At 47.7% G+C, this 16,736-nt stretch overlaps 1 protein-coding gene across 1 annotated transcript; it reads left to right on the top strand.

Annotated features, from left to right (window-relative positions):
• Positions 1-6,157: 6,157 nt before the first annotated feature.
• On the top strand, positions 6,158-13,514 carry LOC141991504 (uncharacterized). The gene is made up of 3 exons (XM_074959822.1): positions 6,158-6,198; positions 11,695-12,267; positions 13,248-13,514. The coding sequence occupies exons 2-3, from the start codon at positions 11,751-11,753 to the stop codon at positions 13,421-13,423; spliced, it is 693 nt and encodes a 230-aa protein (XP_074815923.1). The 5' UTR covers positions 6,158-6,198; positions 11,695-11,750; the 3' UTR covers positions 13,424-13,514.
• The last annotated feature ends 3,222 nt before the right edge of the window (positions 13,515-16,736 follow it).

Genomic DNA, 16,736 nt, shown 5'->3' with positions numbered 1-16,736 from the left:
TTGGAAACCTGAGTAACAAATACACATCTCCCTCAATCAAAGGAGTTGATAATACTACCACAATTTACTGAGTCTTTTCCCTAGCTAGCCAGCATAAGATCAGTTGTCTTTGGGCTGAGTTTTTGCCATTTTACCCTAATCTGAACTCTGATTTTGGTCAGCCACTGTGGTAAGGGCCACCAGCTGTTACCATACAGGTCCATTGAAACAAACGTAAAGATGGGTGTGACCTGCATATTGAAAGCCCCTCAGCCTGTACCACTTCACTAACTTCTCTGGTAGCATCTCATGTGTTGAACGGGATGATTGCCAGAAACCTACTGCTTGAGAGAGCCCTTAGAGCTGTTGAGCAATTGCTCAATGCTGTCCTCTGGATCCTCTGAAAATGGAGCTCTTCAAACAGGGGCTGCAGCTAAGTGACAGTAAAGGCAACATGAACACTGGAAGTTTTTAAAAAAACTTTATCCACTTCCACAAAAACCTACCACCAAGACCCAGTGCGATGCCCTATGCTATGCTCTGGGATAAAACTGCATTGAGTAGGGTCAGCGAAGCCTATAAGGACTTCAGATATTTTCAGAGTAGTGTTTGTTACACCATAACGTGGTTTATGTAACGGGCTTCCTTGTGTTTTAGCAACATGACTCAGCTACTTTATGAAAATTGCTGTATGCAATGATTTTTATCCCCATACACATGGAATTACAGTATGCTAAGGTAAAATGAGAGCAAATAAGAGGTAGCTGGAAAAGATGGTTTTTCAGAAGAAATTTGAAAATGGGTCATGAGAAGAATACCAGCTGCCGAAAAGGGTTGTTTCCACTTAGCAACTGAAAGCTTATTTAGTTTTAATGTGGAAAAACAGATATTGTATGTAATTATAGAACATAATTCTAGGCTGACTGACTGTTGCATTAATGTCTTGCCTAATTGGGTTAATTTGACTGACTGTAGGCTCATGACCAAGATTTGACTCAACCAGTTTGTTTAGCAAGCTTGTTTAATTTAATTCCCCCTCTTTTCTCTGCAAAGAACATTGATGGGGAAGTCATGGTAATTGTAGAAGAGGGTTAATGAATGGGAGACATGAGCACCATAAGTACTTGTGTTATAATACTATAGCCCTTTCACTTCATTTAAAGACAGTCACAGCGCTTTCAGGCCTTTGCCAGTTTTTTCTCTTAAGAGTTCAATTTCAGTAGGCTTATGCAAAAAATCTAGTATTAACATCCCACTGAGGATAGCCATGAGATGGTGTGCTAAGACACACAATTTAGGAGTCTTTGAAAAGCTGCAGACCTTCTGGAGGAATGAACCTCCTAAGTAGGTTTGTGCAACCATTGCACATTGTTTGATATGCCATATGAAGGATATAGCTACATGCAGCTCTTAAGCAGTGGTTATCAACCCCTTCCATGCTGGGATCCATCTTCCACTTAGCAATATGGGAAGGGCAGGGTGGTTGTGACCCTCCTCCAGTACCTGTTTGACTCCTGGGGAGTGGGTCATAAAAATGTCAATGGCTATTCAGTTACTTTCTGGCCTACATTAATGTTTAAATATGCTTGAGCAGATAACTAAGAAAGGTATGATGCTGTCAGCTTTTTCTCTTTACCTTTTTCTTTAGGTTTGCAGATAAGAGCTGCTGACTGCTTTGTGAGCAAGTCTCCTTTCCTACACAAGACAGATGCCAATACTGTTTCCCCAGGGCTCCTGGCCTGGAGCCTCCTTAGCTAGCAAGAATCAGTCTCAGGATACTGCTTAGAAATAGGCCCTTTAAGAGGGCATGCTGAGTAGAGAGGTCCTGTAGGACCCATATTTATGAACCAGCAACATTGGCTCAACTAAAGTACCTGAACCCGAGCCAAGGAAACGTGAGAAGGGTCCTAGAAGAACCAGCTTCTTCTCCCCAGTGGTAAGGAACCATTAATGGGGCTTGGAGTTTAGTAAATCAGCAGGCAGCTTTTACTGTAGCCTTGTCAGTCCCAGTCTCCAAATCCTAGTATCCTGGGAAGAGAGAAGAGTGACCAGAAGGATTTGCCAAAATAATTTTACTGTTACAATTATTCCAGATTGCATCTGGAAAGATCCTGCAATCCTGTAGCCTTCATACTCCTACACTTAGGATTCAAAACCTTCAGCAAATTCACCTACCTCCCCAGGTGTATTTCTGATCATTCACAGTAGTTCTGAGCCTATCCCACAACCCTTATTCGTGTGAGTAGTTCCACTGAAGCAAATGGAACTGTTGACAAAAGTGTTCCAAAACTGGGCGCTCTGATTGCTCTCCCCTGGTCTAGGGCAGTGGTTTCCAAACTTTTTTTCTGGCAACCCAGTTGAAGAAAATTGTTGATGCCCACGACCCAACGGAGCTTGGGGGTGAGGGCTGTGGGGTGGGGCTGGGAATGAGGGGTTCAGGGTGTGGGACGGGGCTCTGGGCTGGGGCAGGGGTTGGGGTGCAGGAGGGGGTCTGGGCTGGGGATGCAGGCTCTGGGGTGGGGCTGGGGATGAGGGGTTTGGGGTGGAGGAGGGGGCTCTGGGTTTGGGGGTGGTTCAGGGCTGGGGCAGGGGGCTGGGCTGCAGGAGGGGGTCAGGGCTCTGGGCTGGGGGTGCAGGCTCTGGGCTGGGGCCGGACATGAGGGGTTTTGGGTGCAGGAAGGGGCTCCGGGTTTGGGGGGGTGCTTAGGGCTGGGGCAGGGGATTGGGGCGTGGGGTTGGGGCGCAGGCTTACCTTGGGCGGCTCCCAGTCAGCAGCGCAGCGGGGGTTCAGAGGCAGGCTTCCTGCCTGCCCTGGCACTGTGGACCACGCTGCGCCCCGGAAGCGGCCAGCAGCAGGTCTGGCTCCTAGGCGGAGGCGTGCAAGTGGCTCTGCACGGCGCTCTCCTGCATGCACTGCTCCCCCCACCCCTCCAGCCAATGGGAGTGTGGAGCCGGTGCTTGGTGCAGGGGCAGCACATGGAGCCCTGTGGCGTGCCCCCTGCTCCCCCTGCCTAGGAGCCAGACCTGCTGCTGGCCACTTCTGGGGTACAGGACGGTGTCAGAATAGGTAGGAATTAGCCTGCCTTAGCCGGGTAGCACTGCTGCTGGGACTTTTAATGGGCTGGCTGGCGGTGCTGACCAGAGCTGCTGCGACCCAGTGCCTTACATTCCGTGACCCAGTACTGGGTCACGACCCGCATTTTGAAAACCACTGGTCAAGGGCACTTTCTGGTTATGTCTTTGATCACGAAAGCGTGCAAATAGTCTGGTCCTAGCCTTGTGTTCTATAATTATTGTACTGCACACATGGGGAATGACTTTCATTAAGATATCTGCTGACTTCTTAATTGACCAACACTAATGTAATTTTATCTAATCATTCTACCTCGTGGCTGTATCTCACATGACAAAGTATAAGATTAAAAGTCAGGCCTGTCCCATTTTTTGTTGAACAAAAAATTACCATAACATTTTCCTTTCTGAAATGCAGATTCAGGAGACAAATGACATTCTGAGAGACCCTACCATCTTGCACACTTACTATTTGTCCTCCTACACTGCTCAGGTTCTTTTGCCTGTTCCTGTGTGTAGAATGCCTTAAACTCTATATCCCTCCTTAACTCAGTTGGACTTTAAAGTCCATGACAACTTAAAATTGTTCTCGTATTTTTTGCTTCTCTCTTTCTAGAGACTTTGCTTTACAAATTTGTTTAGCATACTTCTGGGTCTCCACTAAGAAGCTTTATCTTTGACCTTTTCTCACCTTCATTACTATATCAAAAGATGAGAGCTAGAAGTCCATAATAGGATTACTGCACCATGGTTGGTTTGTTGCTGTTCTGCTTGCCAGCTGGGTACTGGTATGACGTCCTTCATCTGCATTAACACTTTCCTCCCATCCGTTAGCAGTATGACCATATTAATCTTATCCTGACTGCTCCATTTCTGTTTGATATCATTAGTCTTATGACCAGTTTTGCCACCCCAAGCAGTCGTCGCCGAATTGCCGCCGTGCCCGGAAGACCGCCCAAAAGCCGCCGCGGTGGGAAGAGCAGCGGAGCTGCCGCCAAATTGCTGCTGCAGGACACAGACTGCTGCCCCATGCTCAATGCCACCCCAAGCACCTGCATGGAAAGCTGGTGCCTGGAGCCGGACCTGCTTATGACCTGAGCTATTGTACATTTTTCAATCTAAACCCCACAAATAACCTTTTAGTGTCACTCCAGCTTTCTCCTTTTGGCTCTGCCATAACCTCTGCCTGGGAATGCTATGGAGTGCTTTGCAGTATGGCTGCAGGCCATAGTGTAGAGTCTTTAGTAGTACTCGCTATTAACTGGTTCTTGACCGCTGACCAACTATCCGCACTTACCTCTTACGCCATCTTCGAAATGGTCAATTTCCTTTCCTGTCTCCAGGCTCTTCAAATTCTGACTAGTTGTGCTGCTCAGTCAACTTTACTATTGCTATCACCACTTGGTGCCTTTGCTCTTCACATTTCTACCCAACCCCTTATCATTCCCTCATCTATTACTCTGTTATCAAACCTCGCCATCTTTCCTTGATTCCCCTACTCCAAACCACCACTCCTCTTTCTCATCTCACCATCCCCTTCTCTGCTTACCATTTTGTTAATCTCAATCATGCTTGAACAGTCTCATCCCAATTGCTATCCCCCACTTGTCAAGACTGCTTAATTCAACATCCAAGCCTTTCAGGAAAACTCTTGCAGAGAAGATAGAGGTATTTTTAAGAGTATGAAGGATTTGGTGAAAATGAATCCGTCCCTATTTATGCTTTTCTGTATTAAGAGAATGGGTCACTAAGTCAAGGGCAAATAAATTTAAAAAAGGAAAAAATTCTTTGCACAGCATGTAGACAACTCATGGAATTCAGGTTGTAGAGTCAAAGATGAGGACGTTATTCTAAAAATGAGACTATAATTTTATGCCCAGTATTTTGTGGATATGCCAAGCTAAGATAGGGGTAATGAAACAGTATATGTAAAGCGTCAAGAGATTCTCCTACATCTTTGTGCACTATAAGAGGTTTGCCTATTTTTGGAGAATCCAGCAAAGGGCACTACTGGAGCAGGGACCCCAGTTTTAATGGACCATTGTTATGATCTGGTATGGCAAATCTTATGGGAGTCAGGAAGAACTGGTAGAAGGGTTTTACAGTGAATTGTGATTTACAAAAGGAGACCAAGAATTGCTTACTCTAAAATGGATTTTTGTAAGTAAGCTGATTGGGAAGTGAATGCATTTTCTATGGAAACGCTTGACCGTTGCAGAGATTGAAGTGTTGAAGAGGACAGCTATGGCCAGCTGCAAGGGACTAAGTTCTACGACGTCGGTTGTTCGATCCTCCCACAATGCCTGTAGCTGTACCAACGGTTTGCGGGATATTCTGGGTAAGTACTGCTCCAGATGTTGCTGAAGCTGTGGAGAGAACTCATGAGGGTGTAGAGAGACCATGTCTATTTTGTAGCTACAAACATATTGGTGGAAGAACTCTGCAACGCCTGTCCCTTTGCTCTTGAGTCTAATTCATGGAACTGCACAAATTGAATTGTTGAAGGTAAGAGTCTTAAATTGGTTAATTTATAAATGACTTGGTTAATGCTTAACCTCCTGTGACGAAATATAAAATTCTGTCTAGATTCTGTGTTTAGCCCTTAGCCTCTTTTGTGGGTTAATGAATGCAGGTTACAATGATCAAGGTGCATGTACCCCTGCTGTGTAACTAAAGGCTGGAGGTCATTGTGCAAACACACTGGTAGATATGGTCCCCATTCCTAAGAGCTTACAGTCTAATTTAAATCAAGATGCAACAAGTTAGTATTGCAGGAGGAAGGATGGAGGAGTTAGTATTGCAGGAGGAAGAATGACAAAAGTAACAGTGATTCCATAGATTAACTGTGGCACAATGTGATGGTTCCTCATTTTACTGATGGGGAAACGAGGCATGCCCAAAGTGATACAACAAATGAATAGCGGAGTTGGGAATAGAACGTATGTTTCCCAATTCTCAGACAAGTGGCTTATCCAGTGGACCACATTACTTACTTTTTACTATTTACTTAAATTACAGGAAGGGTAGTACATTTGGAAGCCCTGTCTCTCTGCTGGGATTTTACCTAGATGTCTGTTTGTTAAACTGTGACATCAGCCAGTTTTGAGGAACTGCCAAACTCTTACCAGGTGGCACAAGGACATCCAGGTAAAGGAGCCTGGAGAGTTGACTTTTCATGGATCACTTTCACGTGGATTGTTCCATTTTTGTGCAGTTCTGTTTGGTAATGAGTAGTGAGTTCTGCTTTGGCTGGCTCCTACATTAGAAATAATGCAGAATGAAAAATTCCATCACCACCCAGACATGCATTCTCCAAAGTCACCATTTTCTTTCCAAATTTGATTGTAGAGGAATCCTCCCTTGCAACTGTTTCCTTCTCCATATGTTTTGTTCAGAATGCCTGTAAATGCACCATTCTCCTTTCCCCAGAGAAGGCTCTCTCCAGTTCTTAGAAATACTATAACTATTCTTTCTTACATAACTCCTATATGTTTTCAAAGTGCTGTAAGCAAGCCATACAACACCTTTAACACGGGGATCATAACTAGCCTGCCTTTTTTGTATTGTGAAATGGGAAGGGAGTCCTGGAAAATGTTGAGAACCATTGCCCTATTACAGTGGGAGAGGCTCACTTTCTAGCACCATAGAAAGAGAATATTATAGTTCTAGCATGCCCTAGAGCATCCCCCACCTGCCTTCCCCCCAAAAAAAGGATATTGATGGTGGGGGGAGAGAGTGTCTTCATTTGAGGAACAATGATGATAGTGGGCAATAGCTATACTGTGGTCAGGGCACCCTGTTTCTTTCTTGCTGGGTTATTTTCAGCTTGGGGCAGGTGTACAGTATTACATCTTGATTTTAGTAAGGGTTTTGACATAGACCCACATGATATTTGCATAAGCAAACTAGGGAAGTGTGGTCTAGATGAAATTGCTATAAGGTGCGTGCACAACTGGCTGAAAGACTGTACTAAAAAAGTAGTTACCAGTGGTTTGCTGTCAAACTGAGAGGACATATCTATTCGGGTCCCACGTGGGTCAGTCCTGCTACTAGTCAAAAATCAAATGCATTAACTACAAAATGGGGAATAGCTGGCTAGGTGCTATTACTTCTGAAAAGGATCTGGGAGTTATAGTGAATCACAAATTGAATGAGTCAACAATATGCAGCTGCAAAAAAAGGCTAATACCATTAGCTAATACCATTTTGGAGTGCATTAACAGGAGTGTCCTTTATGAGATGCAGGAGGAAATTATCCTGTTCTACTCGTCACTGGTGAGGCTTCAGATGGAGTTACTGTGTCCAGTTGTGGGCATCACAGTTTAGGAAAGATGTGGACAAATTGGAGACTGTCCAAAGGAGAGGGGGATGGAAAAAAAGATTTAGAAAAATCTGACCCCTGAGGAAAGATTTAAAAAAAAAAGCGGGGGGGGGGGGGGGAGGGGCGGACATGTTTAGTTTTGAGAAAAGAAGGCTGAGGGGAGGACCTGATAGCAATTGTCAACTATGTTAAGGGCTTCTATAAAGAGGATGGTGGTCAAATGTTCTCCATAACCACTGAAGGTGGGTCAAGAAATAAGGGGCTTAATCTGCAGCAAGGGAAATCTAGGTTAAATATTAGGAAAACCTTTCTGACTATAAGGGTAGTTAAAGTCTGGAATAGACTCCATTGAGTAGTTGTGGAATCTCCATCCCTGGAAGCTTGTAAAAACAGGTGGACAAATACCTGGGTGGTCTAGGTTTACTTGGTCTTGCCATAGCGTAGGGGGTTGACTTGATGACTTCTTCTGTGGCTCTCTCAGGCCATACACTTCTTTGATTCTATTGTGTGTTAGTTCTAATTTTAGATATGAAGCAAAAATAAGTTCTCTAGTCCCTGTTAGAGTTCTGGGTTATCATGAGCTGGTTCCTGGGTTGCCAAATGTTTTATATAAAACTCAGCAAACATGTCAAAATAACTGAAAACTCTCTTTTCTGGCCTGGTATTTCCAGATGTACGGAGCACCCATAGCTCATGCAGCTAAGTCAGTGGGAGCCACTGGTGCTCAGCATGTCTGAATACTGGGTAATACTTTTCAGAATATTGTGTGATTTGGACTTATGGGGGCTTGTTTATTGGATGAGTTAACTGGTGGATTCTGTGTTTAGGTTTAAGGCATGTAAATGTAGACAACCATTATTTCTGACTTTTTTTAGCCTGTATTCTGCTTTCTTTTGACTCTGGATTTACTGGAGTTTTCTTATGAATTATGTATGGTAAAATGTGAATATTCAGGGTCTAGTGGGGGAGAGGACATTGGCACTTATGCATGTTCTTTGGGTTTTTTTTATTGGAAGCAGGGATGTATCTTGACATCCCTGGCCCAATACTAAGGTGGGAGAAATTCAAGGGCACTAAACCTACCCTTACACTCCAGTCGTCAGCAGGCCTGCCCATACTGGTGCAGCAAAAAGCTTAAGGAAAATACACTCAATTTATGTAGAACTCTATGGAAATTATCAATGAACTACGCATAAATTGTACACTTTAGATACACTGGAACCCAACCACCCCCATTTTCACTCCTACACCAATCTTAGTCCACTGCCTCCTCCCAGTCCTTTGAGTCCCCATTTCATCCCATGTCTTCAGTTCTCCTTCCACATATGACTCCTTTCTCAGCCTCTCTGTACCTGTCCAGTCAGTACCTTTTATGGCAGTCAGACTGTTCTCCCGGGGTGGTGCAGCTGCTTCCCCCTGCCAGCAATTCACCACTCCCTGCCCTGGCCTCCTTTCTGCAGCTCCCTCTGTGTCTCCCACTGAAAGAGGGAGTTACAGGGAGGGAGGTCGCTGATTTGGCTGACAGAAGCAGGGGAGGGTAGGAGGGAGGGATTCTCATTTACTGGCCACTTCTTCACCCTTGTTGTTGGCCAAAAGCCGGTTATTTGGGCAGGTGCCGAGCAGGGTTCCGTGTCCTGGCTGTATGTAGTTCCATAACATGCCTGAGTACCACTGTTCTTATCTTATGTGGTTTTAGAGTAGCAGCCGTGTTAGTCTGTATTCGCAAAAAGAAAAGGCGTACTTGTGGCACCTTAGAGACTAACCAATTTATTTGAGCATAAGCTTTCGTGAGCTACAGCTCACTTCATCGGATGCTCACGAAAGCTTATGCTCAAATAAATTGGTTAGTCTCTAAGGTGCCACAAGTACGCCTTTTCTTTTTATGTGGTTTTGTCACTAGAGGGCACCATAGTCCTGTACGCTGGGCCAGTACATTATGCTTCTGCTCTGCAGAGGATGGGAGTTGGTGATGGGGCAGAATACATATCCGGCCTCACAGGGAGCACTGAACCTACAAGACCAAGGAATTCAGAGCCCCCCCACATCTCCTGTGGTGGGAATCGCCCATCCTCCTCCATGGCAGGGAGGAAGAGAAACTCTTCTGGAGCAGGGACCACGCTATGCTGTGTGTTTGTACTAGGGTTGCCAACTTTCTAATAGCACACAACTGAACACCCTAGCTCCGTCCCTTCCCTGAGGCCCCACCCTTCGCTCACTACATTCCCCCTCCCTCAGTGGCTCACTATCCCCCCACTCTCTCTCACTTTCACTGGGCTGGGGCCTGGGGTTGAGGGCTCTAACTGGGGGTGCAGGCTCTGGGGTGGGGCCCGAAATGCGGGAGAGGGCTTCAGGCTTGGGCAGGGAGTTGGGGTGCAGGAGAGGGCTCCGGCTGGGGTTGTAGGCTCTGGGGTGGGGCTGGGGATGAGGGGTTGGGGTACAGGAGGGGGCTCCAGGCTGGGGGGTGGTACTGAGGGATTCATAGTGTGGGAGGGGGCTGTGGGTTGAGGCAGGGGGGGTTAGGGTGCAAGAGGGGGTGTGGGCTCTGGGGTGGGGCCAGGGATGAGGGGTTCAGGGTATTGGAGGGGGCTCTGGACTGGGACAGGGGCTTGTGATGTGTGTGGGGGGGGTGAGGGATCCTGCTGGAGGTGCAGGCTCTGGGCTGGAGACGGGGATGAGGAGTTTAGGGTGCAGAACAGGGCTCCAGGTTTGCGGGGCTCAGGGCTGGAGCAGGGGGTTGGGGCGCGGGGTTGGGGCACGGACTTACCTCGGGTGGCTCCTGGTCAGCAGCACAGAAGGGCTAAGGCAGGCTCCCTGCCTGTCCTCACACCGTGCTGCACCCTGGAAGTGGCCAGCATGTCCGACTCTTAGGCAGGAGGGCCAGGAGGCTCCATGTGCTACTGCCACCCATTGGCCATGGTTCCTGGCCAATGGGAGTGCAAAGCCAGTGCTCAGGGAGGGGGCAGCACACGGAGCCCCGTGGCCTCCCTGCCTAGGAGCCAGACCTTCTGGGCGCAGCATACTGCCAGGACAGGTAGGGACTAGCCTGCCTTAGATCCGCAGCACCGCTGACCGGATTTTTAACAGCCTGGTTGGCAGTGTTGACCAGAGCTGCCAGGGTCCCTTTTCGACCAGCCAGTCCGTTCGAAAACCGGACACCTGGCAACCATAGTTGGTACAGTGCCCAGCCTGAGGGGATCTCAGTCCTGATTGCAGTGTTGCTGGCACTCATGAATTTATTGCAGTGAATGTGATGTTGGCCCCTCTTGGCAGTCTCATAATCGTGTTTTTAAAAAAAAACAAAAAACAAAAACTCCTGCTGTTGCATGATTTTTGGGAAGCAAAGAAAGAGACTCCCACACACAATGCTCCTGGAGTCAGGGGCACAAAAGTGCAACCCAAAGTCATTTGTTCTAGCCTCAAATCTTCTGCAGAGTGCTGTTTTAATATTTCTGTGCCCTTCACAACCATCTATAAGCTCTGGTCCAGTCCCTGCGGGTGACCCAAACGTAACATTTCGCTCTGCTGTTAGTAGTAGTAGACCACAGTCCTATCCTAGAGCCAAGAATAGAAACCAAATATTTTGATACCCAGTGTTTTACTGATGTCTTGCAAATATTTGCATGAGCCACTGGCAATGTGTGTTGTCTTCATGTGTGGGCTGGTACACTGAGAATAACAGCATGTTTCTCTCCCAACACATCCTGTACCCCTCTCATTGACTTCTATAGCTGAAATGGAAGAGGTCTGTGTTGTGGATGTAAAGGCTGTGGGTTTAAACTTGCTGATGACCCATATAGGATTGGGAAATATACAGGTGTGTGTGTGCGCGCATTCTAGTGAAAGGACCCTGGAGTAATTGTTAGAATTATTTTGTATTGCAAAACCATTTTATTTATCAATTTGGAGCCTGCATAACTAGTATTTGTTTTACTGTTATTTTTTATTATTCATATTTGTTAATAGGACTTGTTCCTTTAAGCATCTGGCTTTGTAGACTGAGCCTTGGTCTACACTATGAGTTTAGGTTGGATTTAGCAGCGTTAGATCGGTTTACCCTGCACCCATCCACACACGAAGCCATTTTTCCCGACTTTAAGGGCTCTTAAAACCAGTTTCTGTACTCCGCCCCGACGAGTGGATTAGCACTGAAATCGACCTTGCTGAGCCCAATTTGGGGTACTGTGGATGCAATTAGACGGTATTGGCCTCCAGGAGCTATCCCAGAGTGCTCTATTGTGACCGCTCTGGACAGCACTCTCAACTCAGATGCACTGGCCAGGTAGACAGGAAAAGCCCCGCGAACTTTTGAATTTCATTTCCAGTTTGGCCAGCATGATGAGCTGATCAGCACAGGTGACCATGCAGAGTTCTTCAGCACATGGAGTCTCAGAATCGCAAAAGAGCTCCAGCATGGACCGAACAGGAGGTACTGGATTTGGTCGCTGTATGGGAAGACGAATCCGTGCTATCAGAACTCTGTTCAAAAAGACGAAATGTCAAAATATTTGAAAAAATCTCCAAGGGCATGAAGGACAGAGACTATAACAGGGACCCACAGCAGTGCCGCGTGAAACTTAAGGAGCTCAGGCAAGCCTACCAGAGAGGCAAATGGCTGCTCCGGGTCAGAGCCCAGACATGCCGCTTCTATGATGAGCTGCATGCCATTCTAGGGGGTGCCCCTACAACTACCCCAGTCCTGTGCGTGGACTCTGTCAATGGACTCTCACGCAACAGGGATGCGGATTTTGGGGACGAGGAGAAGGTTGAAGCACAGCAAGCAAGTGGAGAAATTGTTTTCCCTGACAGCCAGGAACTGTTTTTCACCCTGGATCTAGTACCCTCCCAACCCACGGAAGGCAGGCTCCCGGACCTAGAAGGCAGAGAAGGGACCTCCGGTGAGTGTACCTTTGTAAATGTATTACACGGTTTAAAAGCAAGCATGTTTAAAGATTAATTTGCCCTGAAGACTTGGGATGCATTCGCGGCCAGTACAGCTACTGGAAAAGTCTGTTAATGTGTATGGGGATGGAGCGGAAATCCTCCAGGGACATCTCAGTGAAGCTCTCCTGGATGTACTCCCAAAGCCTTTGCAAAAGGTTTCTGAGGAGGGCAGCCTTATTCCGTCCTCCATGTTAGGACACTTTACCATGGCAGGCCAGCAGCACATAGTCAGGAGTCATTGCATAACAAAGCATGGCAACATATGGTCCCAGTGTTTGCTGGCATTCAAGCAACATCTGTTCTTTATCTCTTTGTGTTATCCTCAGGAGAGTGATATCATTCATGGTCACCTGGTTGAAATAGGGGAATTTTATTAAGGGAACATTCAGAGGTGTCTGTTCCTGCTGGGCTGTTTGTCTGTGGCTGAACAGAAATCATCCCCGCTGTTAGCCATGTGGTGGGGGGAGGGGTGAAGCGATCATCCCAGATCACACCCCAATTTGGGGGGGTGTGTGTGTGGGGGGGTGTGGTTAGTTGGGTTTGTGCTGCACGTTAACCTGAAAACCGCAGCCCCTCCTTTTAAATGGCCAACCCATTTTAAAGGGCCGGGCCAACCCAACGGGTGCTTGGTATGTGAAATGAGGGCACTGCTGTTTGAAACCATTCCCACATGTTAGGAAGGTTAAAGAAGCCAAAAGACTATGGCTTACCATGTCCACCTGCAAGCCAAATTCTGTTGCCTGCCGGCCCTGCCTGTGTGTGATCTCTCACACCATACTGGCAGGCCCTCGATATAAGAGGCAAAATGCGACCTTGTAAAGGAAGCACACATGCTATGTAATGTTAACAGCTTGGTTCACCATGAAAGTGTCTACCCATTGTTCTCTAAAATGTCTCTTTTTAAAGACTAATCTCCCTTTTTTCCCTCCCGCAGCTGCAAATGTTTCATCTCTCCATGTATCATCTCCGTCCCAGAGGCTATCAAAGATTAGAAGCCGAAAAAAACGCACTCATGATGAAATGTTCTCTGAGCTCATGCAGTCCTCCCACACTGAAAGATCCCAGCACAATGCATGGAGGGAGACAATGTCAGAGTCCAGGAAAGCATAAAATGAGCGCGAGGAGAGGAGGGCCGAGCGTGAGGAGAGGAGGCAGGATGCAATGCTGCTGGAGGATCAAACTGATATGCTCCAGCGTATGACTGAGGTGCCAGAAAGGCAGCAGAAGCACAGACGGCCGCCGCAGCCCCTGTGTAACCAACCACCCTCCTCCCCAAGTTCCATAGTCTCCTCACCCAGATGCCCAAGAATGCGGTGGGGGGGCCCCTCTGGGCACCCAACCACTCCACGCCAGAGGACTGCCCAAGCAACAGAAAGCTGGCATTCAATAAGTTTTGAAGTGCAGTGTGGCCTTGTCCTTCCATCCTTCCCTCCTCCACCACCCCACCCGGGTTACCTTGGCAGTTATCCCCCAATTTGTGTGACGAATTAATAAAGAATGCATGAATTTGAAACAACAATGACTTTATTGCCTCTGCAAGCGGTGATCAAAGGTGGGAGGGGAGGGTGGTTGGCTTACAGGGAAGTAGAGTGAACCAAGGGGGCGGGTTTTCATCAAGGAGAAACAAACAGAACTTTCACACCGTAGCCTGGTCAGTCATGAAACTGGTTTTCAAAGCTTCTCTGATGTGCAGCGTGCCCTGCTGTGCTCTTCTAACCACCCTGGTGTCTGGCTGCATGTAATCAGCAGCCAGGCGATTTGCCTCAACCTCCCACCCCGCTATAAACATCTCCCCCTTACTCTCACAGATATTGTGGAGCACACAGCAAGTAGTAGTAACGATGAAAATATTGTTTTCGCTGAGATCTGAGTCAGTAAACTGCGCCAGCATGCTTTTAAATGTCCAAATGCACATTCTACCACCATTCTGCACTTGCTCAGCCTATAGTTGAACAGCTCCTGACTACTGTCCAGGGTGCCTATGTATGGCTTCATGAGCCATGGCATTAAGGGGTAGGCTGGGTCCTCAAGGATAACTATAGGCATTTCAACATCCCCAACGATTATTTTCTGGTCTGGAAAGTAAGTCCCTTGCTGCAGCCATTCCCACAGACCAGAGTTCCTAAAGATGCGAGCGTCATGTACCTTTCCCAGCCATCCCACGTTGATGTTGGTGAAACGTCCCTTGTGATCCACCAGTCCTTGCAGCACCATTGAAAAGTACCCCTTGCGGTTTATGTACTGGCTGCCTTGGTGGTCCGGTCCCAAGATAGGGATACGCGTTCCGTCTATCGCCCCACCACTGTTAGGGAATTCCATTGCAGCAAAGCCATCCACTATGATCTGTACATTTCCCAGAGTCGCTACCCTTGATAGCAGCAGGTCAGTGATCGCGTTGGCTACTTGCATCACAGCAGCCCCCACAGCAGATTTGCCCACTCCAAATTGATTCCCGACTGACTGGTAGCTGTCTGGTGTTGCAAGCTTCCACAGGGCTATTGCCACTCGCTTCTCAACTGTGAAGATTGCTCTCATCTTGGTATTCTGGTGCTTCAGGGCAGGGGAAAGCAAGTCACAAAGTTTCATGAAAGTGCCCTTACGCATACGAAAGTTTCGCAGCCATTGGGAGTCGTCCCAGACCCGCAACACTATGCGGTCCCACCAGTCTGTGCTTGTTTCCCGGGCCCAGGATCGGCGTTCCACAGCATGAGCCTGCCCCATTGCCGCCAGGATGGCCAAATTGCTGCGGCCTGTACTTTGAGAGAAGTCCGTGTCCATGTCCTGATCACTCTCCTCACCGCGCTGCCATCGCCTGCTTTTGCAGGTTCTGGTTCCACATATACTGATGGATAATGCGCGTGGTGTTTAGAGCGGTCACAACTGCCTTGGTGATCTGAGTGGGCTCCATGCTTGCCGTGGTATGGCGTGAGCAGGAGAGCAGAGGGGCAGCGGAAGTGGTGGGGGGATGACGATGCTGACAGCAATATGGTGCCCACACAGAAAAAGGCACAAAATGATTGTAAGCCGTTGCTTTCACAGAGGGAGGAGTAAGCGGTAGGCTGGCAGCAGACGGTGCAGCACAACTGCTAGCCATTGTGGGTGCTCGCGGTGCTGCTGGCTGGGAGAGCAGCCTGAGGCAGAATGGCCCCCTCAAGGATTGAGCTCATAACCCTGGGAACTACAGGCCGGTCAGCCTCACCTCAGTCCCCGGAAAAATCATGGAGCAGGTCCTCAAGGAATCAATCCTGAAGCACTTACACGAGAGGAAAGTGATCAGGAACAGTCAGCATGGATTCACCAAGGGAAGGTCATGCCTGACTAATCTAATCGCCTTCTATGATGAGATTACTGATTCTGTGGATGAAGGGAAAGCAGTGGATGTATTGTTTCTTGACTTTAGCAAAGCTTTTGACACGGTCTCCCACAGTATTCTTGTCAGCAAGTTAAAGAAGTATGGGCTGGATGAATGTACTATAAGGTGGGTAGAAAGTTGGCTAGATTGTCGGGCTCAACAGGTAGTGATCAATGGCTCCATGTCTAGTTGGCAGCCGGTGTCAAGTGGAGTGCCCCAGGGGTCGGTCCTGGGGCCGGTTTTGTTCAATATCTTCATAAATGATCTGGAGGATGGTGTGGATTGCACTCTTAGCAAATTTGCGGATGATACTAAACTGGGAGGAGTGGTAGATACGTTGGAGGGCAGAGATAGGATACAGAGGGACCTAGACAAATTGGAGGATTGGGCCAAAAGAAACCTGATGAGGTTCAATAAGGATAAATGCAGGGTCCTGCACTTAGGACGGAAGAACCCAATGCACAGCTACAGACTAGGGACCGAATGGCTAGGCAGCAGTTCTGCGGAAAAGGACCTAGGGGTTACAGTGGACGAGAAGCTGGATATGAGTCAGCAGTGTGCCCTTGTTGCCAAGAAGGCCAATGGCATTTTGGGATGTATAAGTAGGGGCATAGCGAGCAGATCGAGGGACGTGATCGTTCCCCTCTATTCAACATTGGTGAGGCCTCATCTGGAGCACTGTGTCCAGTTTTGGGCCCCACACTACAAGAAGGATGTGGATAAATTGGAGAGAGTCCAGCGAAGGGCAACAAAAATGATTAGGGGTCTGGAACACATGACTTATGAGGAGAGGCTGAGGGAACTGGGATTGTTTAGTCTGCAGAAGAGAAGAATGAGGGGGGATTTGATAGCTGCTTTCAACTACCTGAGAGGTGGTTCCAAAGAGGATGGTTCTAGACTATTCTCAGTGGTAGAAGATGACAGGACAAGGAGTAATGGTCTCAAGTTGCAGTGGGGGAGGTTTAGGTTGGATATTAGGAAAAACTTTTTCACTAGGAGGGTGGTGAAACACTGGAATGCGTTACCTAGGGAGGTGGTAGAATCTCCTTCCTTAGAAGTTTTTAAGGTCAG

Source organism: Natator depressus, chromosome 7 (genome assembly GCF_965152275.1).
Source record: "Natator depressus isolate rNatDep1 chromosome 7, rNatDep2.hap1, whole genome shotgun sequence".
NCBI lineage: Eukaryota > Metazoa > Chordata > Testudines > Cheloniidae > Natator > Natator depressus.
Note: the sequence above shows the minus strand (reverse complement) of the source record. Positions and strands in the feature narration are given on the sequence as shown.